At 33.5% G+C, this 24108-nt stretch overlaps 3 protein-coding genes across 6 annotated transcripts; 1 reads left to right on the forward strand and 2 right to left on the reverse strand.

The window, feature by feature from the left end:
* Window positions 1–181: 181 nt before the first annotated feature.
* Window positions 182–3010, reverse strand: LOC122525342. The gene is made up of 9 exons (XM_043648070.1): window positions 2684–3010; window positions 2503–2560; window positions 2270–2422; window positions 1965–2195; window positions 1579–1884; window positions 1398–1502; window positions 1134–1288; window positions 659–1058; window positions 182–556 (listed from the first exon to the last, which is right to left on the reverse strand). The coding sequence occupies exons 1-9, from the start codon at window positions 2777–2779 to the stop codon at window positions 375–377; spliced, it is 1686 nt and encodes a 561-aa protein (XP_043504005.1). The 5' UTR covers window positions 2780–3010; the 3' UTR covers window positions 182–374.
* Window positions 3011–3174: 164 nt separating this feature from the next.
* On the reverse strand, window positions 3175–16920 carry LOC122525494 (homogentisate 1,2-dioxygenase). 2 transcript variants are annotated; one of them, XM_043648327.1, is made up of 7 exons: window positions 16784–16920; window positions 6313–6448; window positions 5897–6223; window positions 5654–5833; window positions 5345–5568; window positions 5095–5221; window positions 3175–3976 (listed from the first exon to the last, which is right to left on the reverse strand). In XM_043648327.1, the coding sequence occupies exons 1-7, from the start codon at window positions 16829–16831 to the stop codon at window positions 3648–3650; spliced, it is 1371 nt and encodes a 456-aa protein (XP_043504262.1). In that variant the 5' UTR covers window positions 16832–16920; the 3' UTR covers window positions 3175–3647. The 2 variants fall into 2 exon arrangements, with proteins under 2 accessions (XP_043504262.1, XP_043504263.1); XM_043648328.1 differs by lacking the exon at window positions 16784–16920 and adding an exon at window positions 6543–6770.
* On the forward strand, window positions 10708–23810 carry LOC122525493 (J domain-containing protein DDB_G0295729). 3 transcript variants are annotated; one of them, XM_043648324.1, is made up of 14 exons: window positions 10863–10877; window positions 10999–11030; window positions 11196–11583; window positions 16418–16543; window positions 16726–17008; window positions 18146–18350; window positions 19787–19968; window positions 20289–20361; window positions 20796–20950; window positions 22166–22412; window positions 22494–22855; window positions 22936–23111; window positions 23201–23391; window positions 23523–23810. In XM_043648324.1, the coding sequence occupies exons 3-14, from the start codon at window positions 11572–11574 to the stop codon at window positions 23767–23769; spliced, it is 2259 nt and encodes a 752-aa protein (XP_043504259.1). In that variant the 5' UTR covers window positions 10863–10877; window positions 10999–11030; window positions 11196–11571; the 3' UTR covers window positions 23770–23810. The 3 variants fall into 3 exon arrangements, with proteins under 3 accessions (XP_043504261.1, XP_043504259.1, XP_043504260.1); XM_043648326.1 differs by lacking the exons at window positions 10863–10877; window positions 10999–11030 and adding an exon at window positions 10708–10747; XM_043648325.1 differs by lacking the exons at window positions 10863–10877; window positions 10999–11030 and having other exon boundaries at window positions 11161–11583.
* The last annotated feature ends 298 nt before the right edge of the window (window positions 23811–24108 follow it).

Genomic DNA, 24108 nt, shown 5'->3' on the forward strand with positions numbered 1-24108 from the left:
TGCTTCGTTTATTTTCGTTTTTTAATTTTTTATTTTGTTACTTTTTTTGTTGAATAGTTATTACCAGTGCAATGAATTGCAGTGCCATTATTATTTTATTATAATTAACACGTATGGATATATAAAGAGAGAAAATGATTTGTTTATTAAAGATTGAAATAAAATCCGAAAGAGAGAAAACTGATCATCGTAAACATTTATTAAACATGGTCGTCGTTATAACACGGGGTATAAAAATGTGATAAATTAAAAAAGGTATCGTTGTTAAAACAGCCTTGAGTAATACGAAACAAAACATTCATTGCTTTGTTTATATGTTTTTCTTCTTTTTTCTTGTTTCTTTTTTATTTTCCAATACTAATTGCAAATTTATACTACTGCTCGTCTGAATCCAAGTGGACGGTAATATTTATTCCATCTTCAATTTCGCTATACTTTGTTTTCAACAAATTATGTTCATTCTTTAAAACATTCATAGACGTAGAATTGTTGTCCTCGTTATTTAAATCTTGATTTTTAATATTATTTGGTGATACTACGGATGGTAAAAGATCGTCTGAAAGATAATTAAAGTAATAGTTATTTTGTTAAATACATATTATTAATTGATATATACATTGTAGATATATTTTATATAAATATAGTAATAGAAACGTACCAGTTTCATCGGCACTTTTGTGATCGCTAGTAGTGCCATCGTCTAACATCTCCATTTGAGCTAATTTTATACTTTCCAATAGTTCCTCTTTATTCGATAAACCAAAAAATGTAACGTATTCAACTTGATGAACCGTTCTCACTAATTTTGCTAATTCTTCAGGCATACGAAAACGTTGAAAACGTTGCGCTTCGTCAGGCAAATCTGTTGGCTTACAATATGGCAATTGTAAAATGTAATATCTTTTGTTTCTTTGCCCATAATTTTCTCTAATCAATTGTAATATATAACTGTCTATATTCTCGTATTTAATTGGTATATGTTTATTAGATGGAGGTGATGTCACAATGAGAATAATGTCAGCAGAATTAAATGCGGTTCTACACCAAAGTTCAACGTCCTGAAAAAAGAAAAGTCGGATAGAGATGATCGTGAAAAGTAATGTAGTATTTTTTACGTTGACTTTCTTCATTACCTTTGATACGGTTTCCGAGATATCGAACATATCTATCATAGCATTAATATTACAGCATCTTAAATATTTTGTTAATTCTGTCATTACCGTGATATGTGATTCGCGCGTTGGCGAATAAACTATTAAACAATTTGGTTTCTTTCTGTCCTTCTTTGCTAGATTTTATTTTTAATTCAATGAAATAATATCATTTATTATATATTAATGATTATAAAGACAATAATGAAATTTGATACGATATTAGGGAGAGAAGCATAATCCTACCATTTTTTTTACATAACTTATATATGTGGTAAAGCGCATATAATATCACAGGTGGTATCCATATAATGCTAATTATCATAATGAGTAAACGATGCGATGCTTCTCCTGTAAATTAATATTTAAAGATAATCGTACAATTATTTATAATAAACATAAAAGCAAAAGAGAGAATATTACGTACTTATACTTATGAATGGTGAGGTGGCATTAATACATCCGTATATACTGCAATTAGGATGCATGGCTGCAACTTTGAAATAATAAATTCCATCAAATATGGAAAAATTATATTTTATATGTTCTCCATTTTCTGGCTGAGAAAGGTTTATCTCGTTTGTTATACCAGTACTATTATTTGTCAACCAAATTCTATATCTAGTTACATTAAATTTTGCAGGAACCGGTTGTATATATAACGTGAAGAGCAATGCATCAGAAACATCTATGTAAATGAATGGTAAGTATGTAGTAACGTCATTATTTTCGTCTGAAAATAAAACCTTATTATTCATTGCTATCACCGTATAAAATTTTATTGTATTTTATACTGATAATTCAATTATTTACCAATAGACTCGTGATGGGGAATTATAAAAACAAGCTTTTTACTGTACTCCAATGTTTTTCTACTCACAAAGTACTCCAAACGATAAGGACTACCTTCATAAGATTGATTTGTAAAAGGACACGATAAAAAGAATTTGTTAGGTACTGAATCAGTCGTGTTTCCATAAAACGCAATGTGCGTACACGTTGAAATATTTTCATCCATCAGACTTTGATAACGCGTGGTTAACCCTAGAATAAAAAAAAACATATATATATATTATATAATTAAGAATGATGAAACGAAGTCTATTATAGATATTTACTAAGAAAGTTTATGTCGGTAACTGATAAATTAAATGTAGTTGCTTTTCCCTGAAACGCTCCTGTACGGCTGACATAAGCGGACAATTGAAATAGAGCCGCATACTCCTCCGAAGGTACATGATTCCATCCATCGAATCTAAGTTTAATGCAATCTAAGGAAACAATAAAAAAATAGATAATACATAAATCATGATTATGCATATATCGGTTATTAAATAACTCAAACTCTTACCATCATTTTTGATCGGTTTGAGCAGACATCGAGAACCAGGCATTGGCTCCGTAGTAAACTATATATAAATATATGCATACATGTAATATATATATATATTATTACATAAAATAAAAATAAAAATAAAAATATACATAATTAAATCTGAATTTAATGATAATAAACATAATAAATCACTTACCACATTTTCGCAATAATTTGGATAACAGTACTGAGCATTTACATATTGTGTCACATAATATAATATAATTATGAGTAATTTAAACGCGTTGTACATTTTCAGGTTAAAATACAATGCACGATTTTAACGTAAAGCTTCTAAGAATAGAAGCCTTTGTAATTCTAACATATTTATTCTATTAATATATTTCTTTGTGGGAAGTTAAATCGTAGATTCTTTAGCTGACTCAGTCTATAGATCTTTCTTACATTATCTGAAAAAAATCAAAACAATAGACCAATAAATGACGCGACCCACAAACGCTTGCAATGCACTCGATGCACTCGATGCATTTTTTTTCCGACAGAAGAGCGCTCTGGCGGACGTCGAGGTAACCAAGAAGAGCGCCGATTAATGCAACGCGGGAAAAATTCAAATCTTTTTCAAAAATACCATAGTAAATAATTAATATTTTAATTAACAAAAAAAAAAGCAACAAACTGTCCGTAGCATTAAATTTTTAATCATTGTATTTATTAATGTTAATCTCTTCACAGTATTTCCCCAAGTTTCCAATTAATACAAAATACATTTGCAAATAATATTAAAATATGTACATACCTATGGTATACGTACATCTTAATCGCAATTCGAAGTGCACATAGTCATAAGCATGAATATAATCAAACAAACACGTTCGATAATGCAACCTTGAGTTAAATTAAATCCAACGTCATTGGTTTCAATAATCTAATCAATGTGTAAACATCTCGTTATGTTGAAAAAAAAAAAAAAATGTGTAATCTACTTATTATATCTAATTCTTTACGCCTTTTATACGCCCCATGTGATAAAAGAATCTAAGTAATTGAGTATATATTAATGACTATTTTAATTAGTAATTAAAACTGCATACAAAATTCTTTTTCGAGAATAATAATAATAATAATAATAATAATAAAAAAGGTAAAAAAATATATTTTGATTAGATCTGAGATGAAGATTGATCGTTAAAATTAAAACGTTTCTTCAATCCTTTCCAACACTTGTAATAATCTTCATCCAATTTATTACATAGTTTAGCAGACCATTTCGTGCAAGTCATACTATAAGAAGTTTCAAACATAAATGCCTGAGTACCATCAGCAATACGTTCGGGGATGAGTTTACTGTTCGTAGCACTTTCGAAACATCGAGTATCAGGACCGTGAGGTGTCATTATCGAGTGCAAGGACGCTCCACCAGCTTGGAAACTTTCCTCTTTTGCCTCGTAACTTCCTTTTATCAGTCCCATAAATTCGGCCATGCAATTACCTGTGTCAAACATACATCTCTTTTGTTTCTCTCTTCGTTTTTATTTTTATATACTATAATATATTATAGATCATATTTAATAGACAATGATTTTTCTTTTTATAACAGATGGCTAGCGATTGATATCTACGATAAAAATCTTGCATTTATCGTGCCTCGAAGTGTTCGTTTCATATTTAATGCCGAACGCACCTTGTTAGATTTTCTATGATTTTTATCAGTTAAAAGTTAAAATTAGAGAAAGTTCTTCTTACGAATTTTCAAACATACGCATGCACACACACACACACGCATGCATGCACGTATTGTTCGTACTTCGTTACCAAGCATCTCTAATTAATGAATGCATTAACGAAAGATTTGATCGATCTTCTTTATCTTCATATAAATACTCTTCGATTTTGCATAATAATAAAAAAAAAAAAATAAACATAGAAACGAAAATAAAATTAGAGAAAAAAGACTTTCACGAGGTTTCGTTTCTTTTTTTATAAAAGACAAGTAATATTTAAAAGTATGCAAAGGAAGAAAAAGAAAAAAGAAAATCATTGAAATGATTGACATTTTCGAACGTTGTCAAAGAAAAAGTCTGTGGTTTCTCTCGATATCTAGATTATACAATTTTCGTAAGCGTTCTTCTAGAACGACGATACCACTGTCACCACCACTGCCATCACTATACCGATGAACACAACGTCACTCGACCGAAAGACGTAATTATCGTTCGAAGGAAATGAAATAAAGAAAAAAATAAAAAAGAAAAAAAGAAAATGCATCGAGTATCTATCTCTCTTTCTATGTATATATTTGCGCGTGTATATGCACATAATTATATTCTTCTAGAATAATAGCTAGAAAATTTCTCGTATAGTATTATTAACCTAATCAAAATGAATACTTATATATTTTCTAGGATACAATCCTCCAGGCAATAGGACACAATCTAACGTGTTATATCATTGATTACTACTTCTAATCGAAAATATAAGTATATTACATTTATACAAATATATTTTTTCTCTCTCTCTCTCATTGACAAATTGTTTAATATAATATCGATAAACGTTAATAGAAAACGCAATTTGTTTAGGATCCGATCGAATAAACTTTCTACTTACGATGATAGTAAGGAGGTCGAAAGGTGTGTTCCTGAACCGACCACCTGGGTGGAAAAATGACAAAGTCGGCGGCAGCAGTGCCAGGTTTATTCGAAGGACAAGTAAGTACGGTGAAAATCGAGGGATCCTAGAGAAATTTATTAATCATAGCAATTTCATAGAGAATTCTAACTTTCTTTAAAAGACATTTTAGAAATCAAAGGAGAACTTAAGTATCGATTATCATTAAAAAAATCTATTCGATACTTACACAGTGATCGAAAGAAACCGAGTTGATGACCATAAATCTTTCAAGGTCGTACTTATATGGTACATAATTCCCATGCCAAGCAACGACATCGAATGGACTGTGATCTTGAACGCTGACAAATAATTTACCTTGAAACTTGGCAATTATTTTGTAATCAGTTTCACGATCTTCGAAGCAAGCAACCGGGGTTTGAAAATCTCTTGGGTTGGCTAAACCATTGGCACCTGGATCAAATCAATATTTTAATCATTTATTTGGAAACTTATTATTTTTATATATAAGAGATGAAAATATATTATTTAATTTAACCGATTGGTCCCAAATCTGGAAGTTGGAAGTGATTATCGAAGACCTCGAGAATGTAACCTCTGGATGGACCAAGAACCGTTACGGAGAAACGCATTCCTTGCTGAATAACACATATTTCATTGGGTTCGCATCGGATTTTGCCGAATTCAGTGGTTATCAACAGGACACCTAACTGCGGTACTGTAACGTACAAAATCTATTTGATCGTTTTGATATATTCTAAGTATATCAAATTATACGTACCAATTAAAAAATCACCATCGGCGTTATAAAAAGCTTTATCTTTCATCGATGCGTTGCAGAGATAAACGTGTATTGCGATTCCTTGACGAACGCGACAATCGCCACCTCCACAAATCGTATGAATACCTCGAACGAAATCAATTTGAGGATCTTGTCTCGCGGGTAGATCGAATGGTTTCCATCTCAATTGATTCGGATCAGGTTCCATAGCATTCCAATCGTAATCGAGATGACCAACATCCTTTTCTGTTAATCTTTTAAATGGTTCGTGAACGACGGACGGTCTGATTCGATAGAGCCAAGATCTTTTATTCTGCGAGCGTGGTGCTAATCAAGAAAAATTAAATATTTACAGATAACGCAATTCGATTAGTTTTCATTTTAATATGAAAAATTCGTGAAATAATTTGACTTACCCGTAAAAGCTGTACCAGAAAGTTGTTCGGCGTAGAGTCCGTATGGACATTTTTGTGGATTGTTTTGTCCACGGGGCAAAGATCCAGGACACCGTTCGTCCTCGCTTGAAAATTCACAGCCAAATCCTGACAAATACTACGTGGAAGAAATAAGAAATATTGATTATTATAAATTATATATTATTTTTAAATTATTTTATATATATATATATATGCAAATTTACAAATACCTTCAATTCGTGCTGCATGATCGCTCGGTTTCTTTAATAATAAAAACTGAACACTCCCACAGATATCTCTCATTTTATAGAGATTGCGATATGCAAAATATGTTTATCGGAATAACCGTATCACCCAATAGCGTGCGCGTATGCGAAGGCACGGCCGGGACAAACAGGTTTTCGTTCGATTTCATTGAAAAACAATTTCCAACGTCATTAGAATTGATTAAATAATTAGCCAAGCCTCGCACGGATAGATCGATGCTCAAGTTTTTTCATTTTCTCGAAAGCTTTGTATATTCGCAGTGTTTCATCAATCCTATACTTTTGAAACATTTCAAACTTGAAAAAAGGAAGGAAAAGTACAACGACAACGATAAAAAAAGAAGAAACGAAAAATAGGAAAACGTAAAAAAAAAAGAGACATACCTTTTTCTCGCTTATCTTATCTATCGTGTTTTACGAGAGATTATCGCACGTCACGCGAACTTCATCGAACGCACTAACGATATGAGATTTCTAACGAAATCGATATCTAACGCGTAACGCGGAGGTATGAGGTAAGAGTATTATATTAAACGAAAAAAAAAAGAAAAAAAATTAAGAAAATAAAGGATCATTAAGCACATGAGAAAGAAATTCTCTTTATTCGCAAGATCGCGTGTCATAATCATTATTATCTATTCGTAAGTGAAACTTCTTCTCGAGTTTTTCGTCATTCGCTTTTACTTCTATTCGGTACGTTTCAAACTTCTCGATAATTTTCTAATCATTTTCTTTCTTTATTTATTTCTTTTTTTTTATAAATATCTATCCCGCAATTAATAATTACAAATGATATGAAAAACGAAGATAGGTATAAAAACGTGTAGATAATGCAGTTTTAAACGTATATATTTACGAGAAAGAGAGATATCGATCATGAAAAGCAATCGTTAAAATTGTTCACATTCCTTCGATTAATTCTAGTTATTGTTAGTGAAAACGAAAACGATTTATCCATAGGAGTTCGCGTGTTCGTGTTCGTGCCATAAGATATTTCCTTTTGCGAACACATCTTACTGACCAATCTCTAATCGGTAAAACTCACTAACTCGAGATTTTCACTTCGTTGGAAGAACCATTAGTTACTGTTAGGTGAAACTCATTTGAGTCACGCGAATCGTGTCGTTGTAGGCTTCTGCTCTTATTTTTTCTCTTCTTCTTCTTCTTCTTTTTCTTTTTCTTTTTGTTTATTTATCATCATATTGTTTTTCTCACCACGAAATACTAGAGACGAGTGGAGTTGAAAGAAAAAAGAAATCGAGAGAAACCCCTCCCTGTAATATATATTATATTTATTGAGCCAGCCACGAGCGGTTCAAGGCCAAATGATATTTCATTATACAAGAACGTGCGCGCGATAAAATCGATAAGGAAAGAAGAAGAAGAAGAAGAAAAAAATCGCAAAATTACATGAATGCCGATCGAGAAAAGGCGTTTAAATGAAAATCATGACTCACGAGTATGGTAAATAAAGTTAGTTGCTCTAACGTGTTTATTAAAACACATGTCTCTTATCTTTGTGCAAATGTGATTTATTCATTGATTCCTTGAAATAAACTTCTCTCTTTCGTGATTTTATTTTTTTAGGAGTTTCATATATTTGTGTTCTTTTATCATTACGTTTGAAAATTTCGTTCGATTCGTTTCTTTCTTTCTCTTTTTTTCTTCTTCTTTTATTCTTACGTCATATGACACGATTCGTCGAACAATTAATAATCGTTAATCCCTGATTACGATTCTATAACGAAAGATTAAATGACCAACAGATGGAGAACGCGAGAATCGTAGATCTCAGAAACACAACAACCAACAAAAAGTGGACCTCTCATATTCAGTGATTTCGCAATAACGTAACGACTGGTTTTCCTTCAGAACGATCGAATCAACAACGTTAAAAGTTGTGCTTACAAGTCGGAACGAGAAGAAATTCCTAGATAATGTAAAGACAAAAAATCAGATTGAATTTTTTAAATGTCACGAAAGATTTTTGGTTAAATCCTTACGCCCGTTGCTGCTGTTATATTAATACACGTTCAAGATTTTCTAACCGAACAGGAATTGGGAACGAGATTAGAGAGTTCGATTATATACTTAAAATAAATAAAAAGAAGAACAAATAGAAGAACAAAAATATTCTAGTCAGATTAATGAGGATAAACACGTACGAAATGAAATATCAACTGGAACGTTCTCTAATTACTAAATGATACTATCATATTTACGATCGTTGGTAAATCAATTTACGTATCAATTTGCGTTCCATTTTTTGTCCTCTTTTAAAAAAGAAAAAACTATTATGCAATCCAATAAGGAAAAAGATACTCGAAGTAAAACTTAGGGAATAAACGAAAAAAAAGTGGGGGAGAGAGAGATAAAAATTTACCTACTTTTCACTTTCTTCGTTAACGATATTAATTCGTTTAAAGGTAACGACCATTTCGAGTTAGTATTGCTCGAATGCTTTCAGTTATCGCTATTCGACCAAACTGCCCAGTGAAAGGTAAAACGAATGATGATAGTATATATATACACACCTGTGTGTATGCGAGTGTGTGTGTGTGCTGTTACTCCAAAGAGTTTTACAGTAGGTTTATTAACGTCGCATATGCGTGCACGAAAGTTACGACGAAATAAAAGAATATTCGTGTTATTATGGCGACTTTAACGCCCGAACAAGCGCCAGTTATTGCTACGTTTTCTAGTACCCACCACTGTTACTACTACTACTACTACTACGTAAGTAACTACACACTTCTATATTATTTACGATGCGTTGACATAATCGTTTTATGTGAATTAAATTCTCTTTCGAGTAAAAAAAAAGGCAAACTCGTAAAGATGTCGAAAACTAATCATAACTTCATTCGCCTTTAGATAATTATTGTTAACTTTGTATCTATGGTGTTGTAAGCAATACCTACGGGGGAACAAATGTTTAGATACGTGAAATTGAACTAATCGTATGAGTCGTATCATTCATTTCAATACAAGCACGTACATATATATATATATAAATAAATTAATATACAGTTTACATACGTAAATAATATCCGTGTAAACGCATACACTCGCATCGTTGAAATGCTAAAATAAATGTCTTCGAACTACGGGGGAACGGAGGGGGAGGGGGGGATTATATTTTACAGTTAGAGACGTTCGGAGATTCTTCTCTCTATCTCTTTTAAGGAGTAGAGGAGCTTATAAACCAGAGAAGCATCTTTTCTTCTCTCTTCTTCTTTCCGTGCATCCTGCAACACGAGAGAACTAACGGGAAATGCAGATGCACTTCGCAAAACTCGATCGAGATGCACGTTTTCTAGGTCAAAGTACTTTCCGTTGATTTTTTTTTTCCCCTCTTCGTGTTTCTTTTTTTTTCTTCTTCTTCTTCTTTTTTGTTCGTTGTCGAAATTGAATCTCTCGATTGGAAACGATCGCGGTTACGTCATCGATTATCTATCATTTTCCCAACGATTAAATGCAAATTCTTTCGAATCCTATTTCGATCAATTTGAAATAATCTTGATATACGTTTTTATATATTTTTGTATATTTTTTTTTTCTCTAAAAATTCTCGAACACTGTGTAACTTATTCCAATGATCGATAGTTTTTATCGATTGCAAATTAAATGTTGATTATTCGTATCATCGATCATCTCGATAATTAGGTACTGTATAATAAATAATCGATGGAGATCAAAAAGATTAAGATCATCGATAATTAGAGATTAATCAATCACAATATGTATAAATAAGTAACAACCTTGCAAATTAGTCGAATTATCCTATCGCACATTATCGATATTAGAGATGATCGATGTATATCTTTACGTTCGATGGATTGTAAAATATGATTAGATGTACTAATGATTATCGATGATATTTTTTTCGAATAAATTGTGTTTATTTTTGTTAGTAGAATAAATCAAGGCGAATTAATTCGTGGTAGATGCGCGAAGGAAGAGAATTGTGTGAAACAACAGGGCCGTATCCGGCGAGTCTCTCCCGGACTTGAATAATATCGAGTGAAATAGGAAGAGGAGGAGAAGGAGGGGGAGGAGGGGGAGAAGAAGGTGGAGAAGGTAGAAGAGAAGGTAGAGGAGGAGAAGGTGGTGAGTCAGGTAGCGTGGTGGTAGCAGCCAGCCAGGAGTAGTAGTAATCCCTACCAAAGGTGCTTACAGAATACACCACAACCAGTTGGTCGACTGACGAGCAGGTGGACTCGCAGAGTCCTGGTCTACCGCTTCCTGCATTCGGTTGCCGGTTGCTCGAGTTCGTTGTCCGCGAGATCACCGTTGATCGTAGTAGTCATTGGTGTCGTTTCTTCTTTTTTTTTTCTTTTTTTTTGCCCCCTTTATTTATTTCTTTTCATTTTACCTATTTCACTTTATTTTATTTTATTTAATATTTTTTTTGTACAAGGGGGAATATTAAAAAGAAAGAAAAACAACAAGGTTAATATCCCCCCATACTTTGTAGTTTATTACATTCGTTTCTTTTGATCCTTCTTTTTCTTTCTTTCTTTCTTATTTTGTTCTTTTTATTTGTACATATTTTTTCTCGTCGGACAGTTTTAATATACACGATATGTGTTATAAGTTGAATGTTATTTTTGTTAGGACAGCCGATGATTTCCGAAGTCAAATGACACAGAGGTCCCTGCTCGTGGCAACTCGCGTGTGATTCCGCTACGGGTCACGTAGGTGTGCTTTGTTCTAGAGAAGCCTCGACCGAGCCAGTTCTCGTACGCAGGTTTTATGTGAGAATCTGGTGTACTACAAGAGAGAGAAAAAGAGAGAAAAAGAAAGAAGGAGGAGAGGACGAGTAGTTCGATCGACCTCGATTGGCTCGTTTCTCTCTGATCTGGGACGTTCTAATATCTCTTCCGAGATTAGTTCAAACGAATTAAACAAATCGGACAGTCCGAGGAATTGTTCTCTTTCTATAGAGAGGATTTTTTTTCATTCCATTCCCGATCGAGATATCGATATTTGCATGGGTGTGCACGTAAGTAAATTATATTTTAACGATATTTCACTTTTTTGTTTGTATTGTTAAAAACAAATGTGTTTGCCTTGTAAACACGTTTACGTATACACATTTTAATGATCTCAAATTACGACAGATCATCTCTAATCAGGAATTTTTCAAGCTATCCTATCGTTCTCGTAAACAATTCATATTTTTATCTTAAACGTTTTTGCATGAAATTTAATAATCAAAAAAAAAATAGAAGAAAAAAAGAATATTTTCCGTGACTCGGATACGCTTGATTTTCGAATATCATCATCGTATCGAATAGAAGAGAAGATCATTTCTGTTCCATTTATTTCGATGCCGTGGGAATGTAGCAAAAGCGATAGGAAGTTTTCTAATCGTCCTTGCGCTGGTCAGTAATACCTACGCGAAATTTATTAGATAAACGAGGCCAAACGTAATAAAATGAAAAATACAAAACACCTATCGATATATTTATTCGCCAAGATAAGACTAATCTTTTTCGAAACGACGATAAATCAACGGTAGGAACTTTTTAACGAGCTTGGAAAAGGTGTGTCAAGATCATTTATTCATTTACGTTATGATTAACGATATCAATGAACAATTATTATTATTACTCGAACATATATGTGGGTCAAAAATTATTAGACAATACTTCGAATTGGATTATTTATTTATTCAAAACTTTTGGTCCCCCCCTCCACCACCCACCCACACCGTACGAAATATCCTCGATGAAACGAATATTCTTTCATTTTTAGGTCGTTCAACCCATAGTGTTAAACTTGTTTTTTTTTTCTCCTTTATATATTTGTATTAAGGTTTTAATGAACGCGCGCGTGTGTGTGTGTGTGTACGTACGCCTGCATTAACTAGCCTGATTCACTCATCTAATCATCTAATTGCCTTTACTGTACTCCACAAACGACGAGTCGATGATCGTGATACTTGATCAGCGACTCGTGATTAGCAATGGTTTAGACAGTTTAATTTTCTCTCTCTTAAGGACTCAACTAACGGGTGTACCATTAGATTTCAACTAATCATTTTTCATTTGATTTGTTGCATTTAACTACGAACGAACGCATTAAAGCAACAAACGGACTACCACTTTCTCCTATCTTTTCTTTCTCTTCTCTTCTCTTTCTCCTCGTCTCTTTTTCTCATCTATTTCCAACGTATCAGATTTACTATGTAAGATAAATTCGAGATCGATGCGCTTCTATCTAGTTTAGAGAGTAACTGACGAGTATAACTTCGTATACTTCATATACATATGGCTCATAAATATAAACCACTTTCTAAGTTATCATTTTTTTTTTCTTTCTCTGCTTTTTTTGCTTTTTCTGCTTTTTCTTTTCTTTTTTTTGTTTTTTCTAAATCATATCGTTTACTTAAATTTGTTCAAACGAATACTACCCCCTACCAAACGGTGGGAGGAGGGTGGAGGTGTAATTATTTTTCTTTTGATTTTGATTACTTTTCTTTCCCGCTTTTTTCTTTTACTTTTAAATTCCCGTTGCAATGGAAAATGTAATCCCTCTGTTGGTTTACTTTCGTTTAAAGGCCTACGAGACAGTAAAGCATAGGCAATGTCCTGCATCGGTGCATACGAATTACACACGGACGACACACTCTCTTCATTTTTACTCTTCTTCTTCTTATTATTATTATTATTATTATTATTTTTCTTCTGCTTATTCTTCTCGTCATAAAACATATGAATTCGTCGATCCGTCCTTCACCTAGTTGAGCAAAAAGCATGTCGTTCGTATACATCATGCATACATGAATGTGCATACCTACATGATGCAACAGGATACGCAGGGTACGGAGAAAGGATTCGAATGGACAATATTTTCCGAAGTATCGTTCATACCATTTATACGTAAACGATTATTATACTTCTTTAAATCGTAACGTTTCATTTTTCGATTCTTCTTTTTACCTTCGACAAAAAGAAAGAAAGAAAGAAAGAGAAAGAAAGAGTTCTTACTAATTTTATACTCGTTTATCATTATCATATATAAATAAGTAAGAAGCGTAAGAATTTTTGCATTCAAAACTTTTACCTCAAATCAATTTTCGAAGAGAAATTTATTCTTCCGTTATGTTAAATCGGCCAAGACGAAATATAAAACACAATTAAAAGATACAGTTTTTTTTTTTCTTTTTTTTTTCTTCATCTTTTTCCGAGATATTTCGTTCCGGTAGAATAATTTTGTCATCTTTCATAGATTAACCGATTTGATCATCCAAGAGAAACTATCATCGAAAATTATTTATTAGCTTGTTCAATAAATGACAAGAATACAAATATATAAAGATTATTTATTAATCATGAACGAGAGGAGGAAAGTCAAGAAATTTCAAACGTTCGTGATGATTTCATAGTAATGTAACAATACGAGATTACAATTGGTAGAATAAAAAAAATAAAAAAATAAAAAAAAAGCTCATTCATCGTCGAAGAATACTTACATTTTCTTTTTAATTATTTACCATTCTTCATTATCATTACAATACACGCTACTCGTCATTGTGATTCTAACAAGGTAGAGATATAAGCTTCTTTAACTACGTTTTCTTGCTGATTTTATGTACAGAGTAAACTAAAAGTATACTTACGATAAATTTGAACCATCGATTATTCTATTTTCTAATTTCTCGTGTTAATATTTATTTAACATAATATAAAATGACGATGTGCAAACAACTTTCTCGTAGTTTGAAATAAAAATATTTCGATAATTAATAATAATAACGAGTCACGAGAGAAAAAAGAAAAGAAAAGAAAAAAAAAGAACAAATTGATTGTAATAATCGAGTATGAACTTTTGGCCCATCTTGTACTGTTAGGTGAAGAAAACCTAACTCACGTTGTCGTCGTTAGCCTAACGCAAATGTTTAGCGTGCCAGAGGTTTCTTCTAGTCGTTATATCCTTTAAACTGGCCACACGAGTTTTCATTAGTTTAAAGAACCGCAATTGTAAGAGAATGTATGAAACGATATTCGCGGTGTGTGTTACGCATCGCGTTTATTACCTTTTAAATGTTTAATAGTACTCGTATAGTTCGTCTCAAACGGGACGATAAATCCCAATGTAAATTTCTCTTCTGTCACTAAGATAAAAACTATTTATTAAAACGACCAGTCCAGTCTCTTCTTCCTCGTTCATGCGAGAAGAAGAATACCACTTTCGCGAACTGTGAAATATAATAATAATATCTATCCGTTAATTTTATACGATCAATTTTCTTCTCTCGATTCGTTATTTATTTCAAATTTCAATATTCTACATAAATATTCTATATAAAAATTCAATATTCTACTATTCGACATTTTTCATCTAATTGCAAAGTCTCGCGAGAAATATTTCGATTCTGTAATTTATTTTTATCGTAGATATGCAAAATTATCTGAATTGACCTCTTTCAAAATTTCTATATTAATGGGATTTATTCCGTAATAAATAAAATCGGTATGGTAAAAAACATGATCAAGTAAAAAGATTACACGAACGCGTTCTCGTAATGTATTCTCGAAATGAAATTACAAAAATTAGATATTACGAGATATACGATTTATATATTCATTTAACCAATATTCGCAATAAGACGGTCAGTATTCAAATTTGAATGGTTCTCCTCGTTAATAGAAAGTTCGTAGGAAGGAAACATTGCGAATAATTACTTAAACGCGCGAAAGCGTTCAATTCTCGACACGCGTGTGATATATTTAACGTTGCAAAAAACGATACGTTTCTTTTCGCGTATTAAACAAATTCGATCGAATCAAATTTATTTTTTTCTTGTATCTCGAAAGATTTTCAACACGAATACGTAAATATATAATTCAATATAATATATATATATATTTAATTTAGTTTGAAAATAAAATGTCATCTCGAAGATAACAAAAAAAAAAACCCAATCAAATTCAATCGGAACGGAAAAAATGTTCGTCCTATTTCAGTAAGATATTGTATTTACTTCTCGATAAACTGTAAAACAACGTTGTCGAAACAGTTACGAAGATGACAGTGTAATAACAGTATATGCAGTTTGCTACAGTTATTCGCTAAATCATCGTTTTCGACGTGAGAAACAAATAAGAAAAAAAAGAACAAAAAGAAAAGAAAGGAGAGAAAAGCCGAGGAAAAGAAAAAGGATGGTTTCTTGCGCAAGGATATGGAAGAAAAAAAGAATAATAATAATAATAATAATAGGCACGAATCGAGTAAAACGAGGAAAGAATTAACCGATGTTAGAAAGATGTTAACGATTCGATCGAATTAGATCAAAAAGAGTCAGGTGTCGTTTACGTAACTATGAAATTACGGAAGCAATTTCTTCTTTTCTTCTTTATCGTCATCATCATCATCATCATCATCATCATCATTATTATCATTGTCGTCTTCGTCGTGGTCGTGTTACTTCATCGACTGAGATTCTGTCCACGAAGCATTATTTCGATTACGTGACTTTCAGATCGAGAAGCAAAGTTAATCGTTTGATCTCGCATAAACTGTTTCATAATATATGTTCTATAATCGAAATAGTAATAGGTATATGTTACTGAAAAAAATATTAAACGAGTTGACGAAAATTTGATATTACTATCGTATATCGTTCTCTAATTGAAAATTAATAATCCTAATCGATTGATCGGTTAAATTGAATTCTCATTTTCTACATGTGAGAGATAAAATTGGATTATTTATTTCGACTTCATTTTTCTGTAACTTAATCTTTATATTATTTAAGCCGAATTCATTTTCTTTTAAATTTGATGTTAATGTTACGTTAATATCGTAAAATAAAATAAATGAAATTACAGGAGACCAACAACAAGGGTCGTACCAATGTCTCCAAGAAGATGTCGAGGGATCGATCAGGCTCGGATTATTCGGAAAATGCAAGCGATGTAACAACGTGTAGCTGCATGGCTAGCTCCGTCGAGAAAGTAATTATTCCCAGACAAAAATTGTTAATAACATTCGAAGAGAGAAAACGCGAGATCTTTGGCTGTATTAGCATAATATATCGATAAGATTAATTCATCAATTTTCGAGATATATGAGAAAATAAATAAATGTGAATTCGTTTTTTTTTTTTACTTTGAATATTCGATTGACTTTCACGTAGTGTTCCCTGCGCGGTTGCGGTGGCAACATGTTTCAAGAACCTTTTTTCCTCCACCCACCTGGATCGAGACCGAGAGATGGGATTTATATAAACCCGATGAGCGCATACATAAACGAGCCGCAGAAACCAAAGGACATGGAATCCTTTTATTTGCACAGTCCTCACGATCTCGTCTATACCAGGATTACGCATCTGTTCAACGACGTTGAGAAACCACGGAACGGTGTCTTGGTATCCACCGAACAACAACGTCACGTTGAGAGGAAAGACGAGACTTTAACTGGTAAAGTAGCACGTCCTAGATATCAAAATGTTAACTATGTCTCCAAACGCGTATAATACGTATAGAATATACATATATATACACACATATATATATATAAGCGATTAGATATTTAATTCCTCCAACCCGTAATAAGTATCTTTATACAATTTTTTAATTATTTTTCTAACTTTCCATTAACAGATAATAATCAATCGATATTATCTTTTGTCGATAGATTTAATAAATTCAATATTGATTGTATATATACCTATATATATATATGTATATATATATGGCTCAACAACAACAACGATTACGACATGAACAATTTCACAAAATTATCCACTCTTTGTTGGTAATGTGTTATTAAATCTTTTATAGACTAATATAATCTCTCTCTTTTCTTTCTTCTTTGTAATTGTCGGGCAAAGAGAGGAGAATGCTTGCGTAGGGTCCACATGAAAAAGAGAGATTACGTGGGCAACGACGTGAATATGTGCCGCGGGAAAAACGGTCTATAGAAATGCACGTGATTTGTCTCTCGGAACCCGTTCAACCGTTATAACACTGATGCTTTTGAAGAGACGTTCGCTTTTCTGAACAACCATGAATATATATACGTGTTTACTTGTACTGAGAATACCGGTTGTTAAGTATTTCGATCGTGTTCTTTCAAATTTATTAGCAAAAGATAAGCCTTGAAGTTCTTAAGTAAAATGTAAAACTCTTAGGTGGGCCTTTTTACGATCCCTTTTAGGATCCCTTTTAGATCGGTAATTTCTATCTCTCGAACGCATATTGATTTGATAAAAGGACTACGTTGTTTTTGACGATTAATATCTTATCTCTCTGAAAGATCGTTTAGGTTAACATCAAGATGAACGATGAGGTCAACATCTTCTCGTTCTTTTTCACTCGGAACGTTACACGGTGAAAGTTAAGAACGTTTGTGGTAGTATTTTATACAAGTTGGCTCACGAAACCGCAAAGATTCGCGTGATGCTCGGCTTGTGGAATCTATATAATATTATATATATATATGTAGATAGATAAATATATGTTTAACTATGTTCCTACGTGCACACACAATCATATATATATATATTTATATTATATTTTTATTACATATATCCGTTCCTTTTGGTTTGCTCGCAGTGAAAGTGGACGTGCACATAAACAACGGTGGTAACTTCGGTAAAACTCATCCAGGGAACGGTCATACAGGGGGGAGGCCAGAAATCACGCGAGAAACCCCATCGGAACACGCTTACGAACAAATTTGTTTAAGGCAAGAAGAAACGAGCAGCGTTGGTTCTTCCTCCGGCAATAAAAAAATCATCGATAATGCTTCGGATAGTAGGTGAGTAATACAAATAATCGTTTGAGTTAATTACAAACCTGTGACACGAATTACCTACCTTGTAATTCATTTATTGTTAACTTTACGAGCAATGAATTTTATCTTACGTCTTAATTTCTTTGTTTGAACGAACCAAAGCCTACGTCAACCGACAAAACCTATTATACCTACGCGTTACATGCTTTCGAGAAAGTGCTTGACGTTTTGTTACTCGAACGAAAGTGTAATTAACCTATCGGAATTGTCAGCAAGACGAATTTGCAAACAACTCGGCAGCAAGGAAAGTGTATCCAAGTATTTTTTATTTTCGTTACCATTGTACGTTCATTCTTTTTGCGCATTCGAACGAGTTAATCGGTTTATTTAATCCGATGACTGTGCAAGAGATCACCGAAAGAGAGGAGGAGGAGGAGGAGGAGGGGGTCTTTCAATTCCGTCAACTTTTCTTAACCGATCGAATGTTCTAACAAAAGATCTCGCGATTTCTTTTCATTTTTTATTATTTTTTTCTCCTCCTCCTTCTTCTTCTTCTTCTCCTACTTCTCCTCCTCCTCCTTTTGCAATTGATGCATAATGAATAGTTCCATTTCCTGCTCCATAAATATTATTAGAATGTTCTAAACTTTTCATTTATTTCATTACTTTCTATTTCAAAGGAAAAATCATTTCCACTAGTGGCACGCGTTAAATATTGAAACATTTTCTTATATCTATCTTGGATCGCATTCAGTCAGGAATAAATTGAAACACGTTCATTTCCAGGTTTACGATCATTTTATTCACGTATCTCTCGTCCGTTCGAGCTAATTGTAAACGTTTTGTCGTATAACTGAACGAGTATTTTATTTTTTTATTCGCTTGCCCTAATTCGATATTAATTCAAATAAAAATATCTTTTTTTTTTTTTTATTAAATATTGTTAATCAAAATTATATTAACGTGCAAGTGTTATAATATAATATCGAAGAATATCATAATAATATAACGCGATACATAATCGAGATAAGAGTTTTATAATAAAGAAAATAAAAACATATATAGTACAGGTGTAGTAGCTGTGGTCAGCGTAAACGGTAATCGTCTTTCTCTTTCTCTTTCTCTTTCTCTTTCTCTCTCTCCAAGTTGGCGAGAAGAGATAAGTCGTGATCGCGAAATATAAACGGTCGGAAGGTAGCTCGTCGAGTGAAATCGTCATCGGGGCGTCGTTTAAGCCGGTTGTGAGTTGGTAAAATGTTATCTAATAATATCAAGTGGTACGCTTTGAATTTCGTAAGAATCAAGGTAACGAGAAATATTCGTCGAAGATAGAAAGAGAAAGAAAAGGAAGAGAACAGAAGAGGAAGAGGAGGAGGAGGAAGAGGAAAGAGGGAGAGGATTGGTCGGTTTCGATTTAAGAATCCAAAGATAAAAATATTTCCGTTCATCGAACTTTACAGCCGATCCAGGAAAACCAATCGACGATACAGCAGATCGAGTAGTGCCAGTGAATCTTCGAATATGAGCAGCGAGATACATTGCTTTTCATCAACGACGTCAACACCGTCATTGTCTCGTAACAGTAGCAACGAACGAATCAACAAACCACCCACCAATAAGATCAACGCGGAAGTTTTGCACGGTAAATTATATTTTCGAATTAATTTCTTATTTTTTTTTTCTTATTTTTCTCCTCACCCCTTTTTTTAAATTGTCAACGCTGCATCTTTTTCTTTGTTTTTTTGTTTTCTTTCCTGTTGCTATTGAAAATAAACGAATTGAAATTATTCGCGTCTCTCGTTTTTACGTGTCCAATTTGTTTTATCTAATCTGTTTGGTCAATCCCCCTGCTCCCCCCCACCCCAACCGATCGAACGTAACGTCGTCGTCGACGTTGTCTTCTCTTCAGAGATAATTTTAGAAATAATAATAATATATTAATATTAATTGGAAATTTTGTAGAAAGGAAAGAATCCCCGACGACCCAAGTGGAAAGTGAAAAGGAGATAAGGCCAAGTAATACTAGTGGACCCGGGTAAGTAGGCTAAATCGATGAACATTGAGAGAAAAACGATCGATCGCGAAAGTAGACCGAATCGAGAATCACCTACTTGCACCAATATATTTCTTTCTAAATAATTTTTATTATTATTATTATTATTATTATTATTATATATCCGGTATATTATAATATTATAGGTGTCGATCGATACGACATCCACGAGCCAATGAAACCTATCATCCTGTTAACAAAATCAAATCAAATATAATCGAATCGAAACTAATCGAATAGAAAAACAAAAAGTCAGGGATATCGTGAAACACTTTCATAACAGGATGACAGTAATTGTAAAACTTGAAATTAAATCAACCTATATGCATATATAATAATATATATATATAAGTATACGTGCACAATTTTTCTGATTTTTTTTTAGTAGAAATGTTGTCTTCTTACTTTTTGTCCAGTTTCGCCAAGCCCCCGCCCCCGCCACCACCCCCACCGCCAGACAGAGAAGACGTCGTGGTATTAGTTGTGAATTCAAAGCAAAATGGTGAAAGCAATAACGAGAAGAAGGATGGTGGTAATAGTGACAATTGCGAGGAGAACAAAACTGGAAACGGTAACGTTTTTTTTTCTCTTTTTTTTTCACGTTAATTACGGTCATTATTTCGTCTACTATTTTATTTCACGAATAGGCTAAAAAAAAAGAAAAAAAAAGAAAAAAAGTAAAAAGAATATAATAATGAAATGTATTAAGGAAGTGCATCGATAATGATCGATATTTATCGCGATCCAGAAGATCTCTCACGAGGAAGTGGGATCGTTCGAGCGCAACTCCGTTCGAAAAGAATTTCCGAAGTTTTACATCGAAAGCGCGTCCTCGTGTAAAATATAGATAATTTGGTCGATTCGCTCGAAAGAATCTCTTCATATAAGTGCACGCGTGCGTGTGCATGTGCATGTGCATGTGCATGTGCATGTGCATGTGCATGTGCATACGCACGTGTAATATACTCGCGGACCCCTTTCTTTTCCGCATAGACTTACCAATAACTTTAAACGTCCTTGCAAAGTACGTATATATATTTTCATTTACCATCATATATTATCTGATAAAAAACATAAATGCTGTTTTATATATTACCGTTGTATAAACTCATTTTTGTACTCACTCTTTTAATAGAAGATTATATAGAGAAACTTGTTTGGCAAACATTAAATTTCTTATGTCTTCGGTATAATATCTATATAAACGTTATTTTCTTCAAATGACGAAAGATTAAATTTCTTTCGGTATGATTGCTCAAAGAGAATAAAGACGAGTTGTTTGAACGAGTAATAATAGTGTCGTAAAACCTAATACAGATATATACCGTTGTTACATTCCTTAAAGAAAAAAAAAAAAAAAGAAAAAAAGGACGTTAGCGTGAAAATAATCTGAAGATAGATACTAATTCGCCAATTAATAAAAAGATGATGTGAGTCGAGTAATAGAGACGTTAATTAAAGGCAACAGCAACAGCAACAGCAACAGCAGCAGCAGCAAAATACACCAGTTGGTAATCGGTTGGCACCCAATTTAGGGTGCTTCGTTGGCCTTTTAATTAAAACTGTTAGCGGATCACGAGCACGGACACTTACTAGACCATGTCGATCAACAGGCATATAATATACTTACCTAGATTTCACTTACTTGGTGTACCCAAGTCAATGTCCACATACACATACGCACACATCGATTCAAACATGTAGCGCGTATAGTTTGTAGAGTAAAGTCTCTTAAGCAGAGATATAATGAATCTCCCCTACCACTTTTCTCTCTGTCTCGGAACAGCGACCAACAAGAGCGACGTATCCTGCGGCGAGCATCAACAGCCGGAAGTTCCTCCTGCCAGTCCACCCGCGGACGTCGAAGAAATTAAGACGATTCAGTCGTCTCACTTGATAAACAGACATATGGTGCTACCGTTCATACCACCCAAGTTTGCCAACGCGGCCGATTCGGATACACTTTTGAAACCATCGGAATATCTTAAAAGTATTTGCAAAAACGTCTCGAAGAATACCCTTTCTAAAGCAAGGTCCGTACAATTTGATCATTTACCAATTGTTGTTTCAAACCTTACTGTTAGTATTCCATTACCGAATGATCATTTTTACAGATCTGTCGACAATTTGGATTGTCAGGGAAGGGATACCGAGGAAGAGGAAGAAAGACAACAACAGCAGCAACAACAACAACAACAACAAAAGAACGAAAAAGAAAAAGAATCTCCGCCAGGACCACCACCACCTCCGTTATCCCCGTTGCAAAAACCCCGTGGCATTCCAAACTGTAATAGTACCAACGCAACACCTAGTCCTTCCAACGAATCCGAGAATTCGAAATCACCTCAGCAACAACCATTAGCGACCATTAGTATCCAAGATCTCACGAGTATTCAATTGAGAAGAACGAATACAAAAATGAATGCAACTAAAACGTTTTCCGCTCCGCCACCTCGTAGCGCCTCGATGACAAATGGTACGTTTATAAGGAAAGCTAGTCATCTTGATCGTCTATTTATTATAAACCATTATCATTCGCCTTTTATGTTTTTGCAGTCTCGGAACCGTTCTTCGTCCAGAAAACAGACCTGATAGCTGAATTAAAGAGAACAAAGGATATACCGGGCATAAAAAAACTCAAAGTGGAACGAGCACAGGTTGAAAAGACTCAAGAACAAAATTTAATATCCGAAATTAGCAAGGCTTTTAACGTGTCCAACTTTGTTGACCAAGTAAGTAAAAAAGAAATAAATTATAAATTCATTATAGCCTTGTCGCACAATGTACAGTTACTTCAAATTTCTCTTTTTTCTTTTGCTAGATACCTGAAAAGGATAGTTCGGGGAACGTGATACCAATATGGAAGAGGCAGATGTTGGCGAGGAAGGCCGCGGAAAGAGCTAAAAAGGAATTAGAAGAGCAAATAGCTAGGGAAAACGAGGAAAGGAGACAGAAAGCGATACCACCGTGGAAGAGACAGTTGCTGGCGAAAAAAGACAACGAAGATAAAAAGTAGGAACGATTGATACAAAACGAGTTTTTGTTCCCTCGCATTTCAAATATTACTTTCATTTTACCTTGATATTTAAACAACACAGTGTGGCACATTTCATACGAACATAATTGATTTATTTAATATGCAGGAGTAACAACAATTACGTTCAATCAAACGCAACGAACGTTCCTGCCGTAAAAATAGAAATTGCACCGAAGAGGGACGTTTCCCCGGCCACCACCGGTGGTTGCAACAATCGAAAGGAGGAAAAGAACGAGAACAACACCGATGAAAAGGGAAACGAACCGAGGGATGACGATTCCGATGATGGACAGATAATACCGTGGCGAGCTCAATTGAGAAAAACGAACAGTAAATTGAATATTCTCGATTAGCCGATTTCTACGACGAAATATTAAACAGACGGGATTACGCAAACCTGATTCATTTTAATATTACGAATTGCTTTGCGATTTCCTATTTTTTTTTTTTTTTTCGTCTTTTTATGTTAAGGATTTGCGGTCGTTCGATAGCATAAGGATAATTTCCTTTACCGACGTCCTTTCTTTATCAGGGGTGCTCTCGAATCTTGCAAGATCGACGCAGAGTGATAATCTTTAATGATATTGTTACTATTATAAATTTGAATGATGAAAGTTCGTATGATTGAGAAGCATGATAATTAAATATTGAAGCAAAGTGAAAATACATGTTTCGTTGTTGAAACGTATTTT

This window comes from Polistes fuscatus, unplaced genomic scaffold (assembly GCF_010416935.1).
Source record: "Polistes fuscatus isolate 324 unplaced genomic scaffold, CU_Pfus_HIC Scaffold9, whole genome shotgun sequence".
Taxonomy (NCBI): Eukaryota; Metazoa; Arthropoda; class Insecta; order Hymenoptera; family Vespidae; genus Polistes; species Polistes fuscatus.

Coding starts and splice junctions, on each gene's coding strand:
- LOC122525342 (XM_043648070.1), bottom strand. CDS start 2,779: ATGTACAACGCGTTTAAATTACTCATAATTATATTATATTATGTGACA. Junction 1,503..1,578: donor CTCACCATTCATAAGTATAA/GTACGTAATATT, acceptor ATTAATTTACAG/GAGAAGCATCGCATCGTTTA. Junction 557..658: donor CAAAAGTGCCGATGAAACTG/GTACGTTTCTAT, acceptor ATTATCTTTCAG/ACGATCTTTTACCATCCGTA.
- LOC122525494 (XM_043648327.1), bottom strand. CDS start 16,831: ATGCGCTCATCGGGTTTATATAAATCCCATCTCTCGGTCTCGATCCAG. Junction 6,449..16,783: donor ATCTCTCGGTCTCGATCCAG/GTGGGTGGAGGA, acceptor TCTTCCACGTAG/TATTTGTCAGGATTTGGCTG. Junction 5,222..5,344: donor CGGTTTCTTTCGATCACTGT/GTAAGTATCGAA, acceptor AAATTTCTCTAG/GATCCCTCGATTTTCACCGT.
- LOC122525493 (XM_043648326.1), top strand. Junction 23,112..23,200: donor TGTCCAACTTTGTTGACCAA/GTAAGTAAAAAA, acceptor TTCTTTTGCTAG/ATACCTGAAAAGGATAGTTC. Junction 23,392..23,522: donor AAAGACAACGAAGATAAAAA/GTAGGAACGATT, acceptor TTTAATATGCAG/GAGTAACAACAATTACGTTC.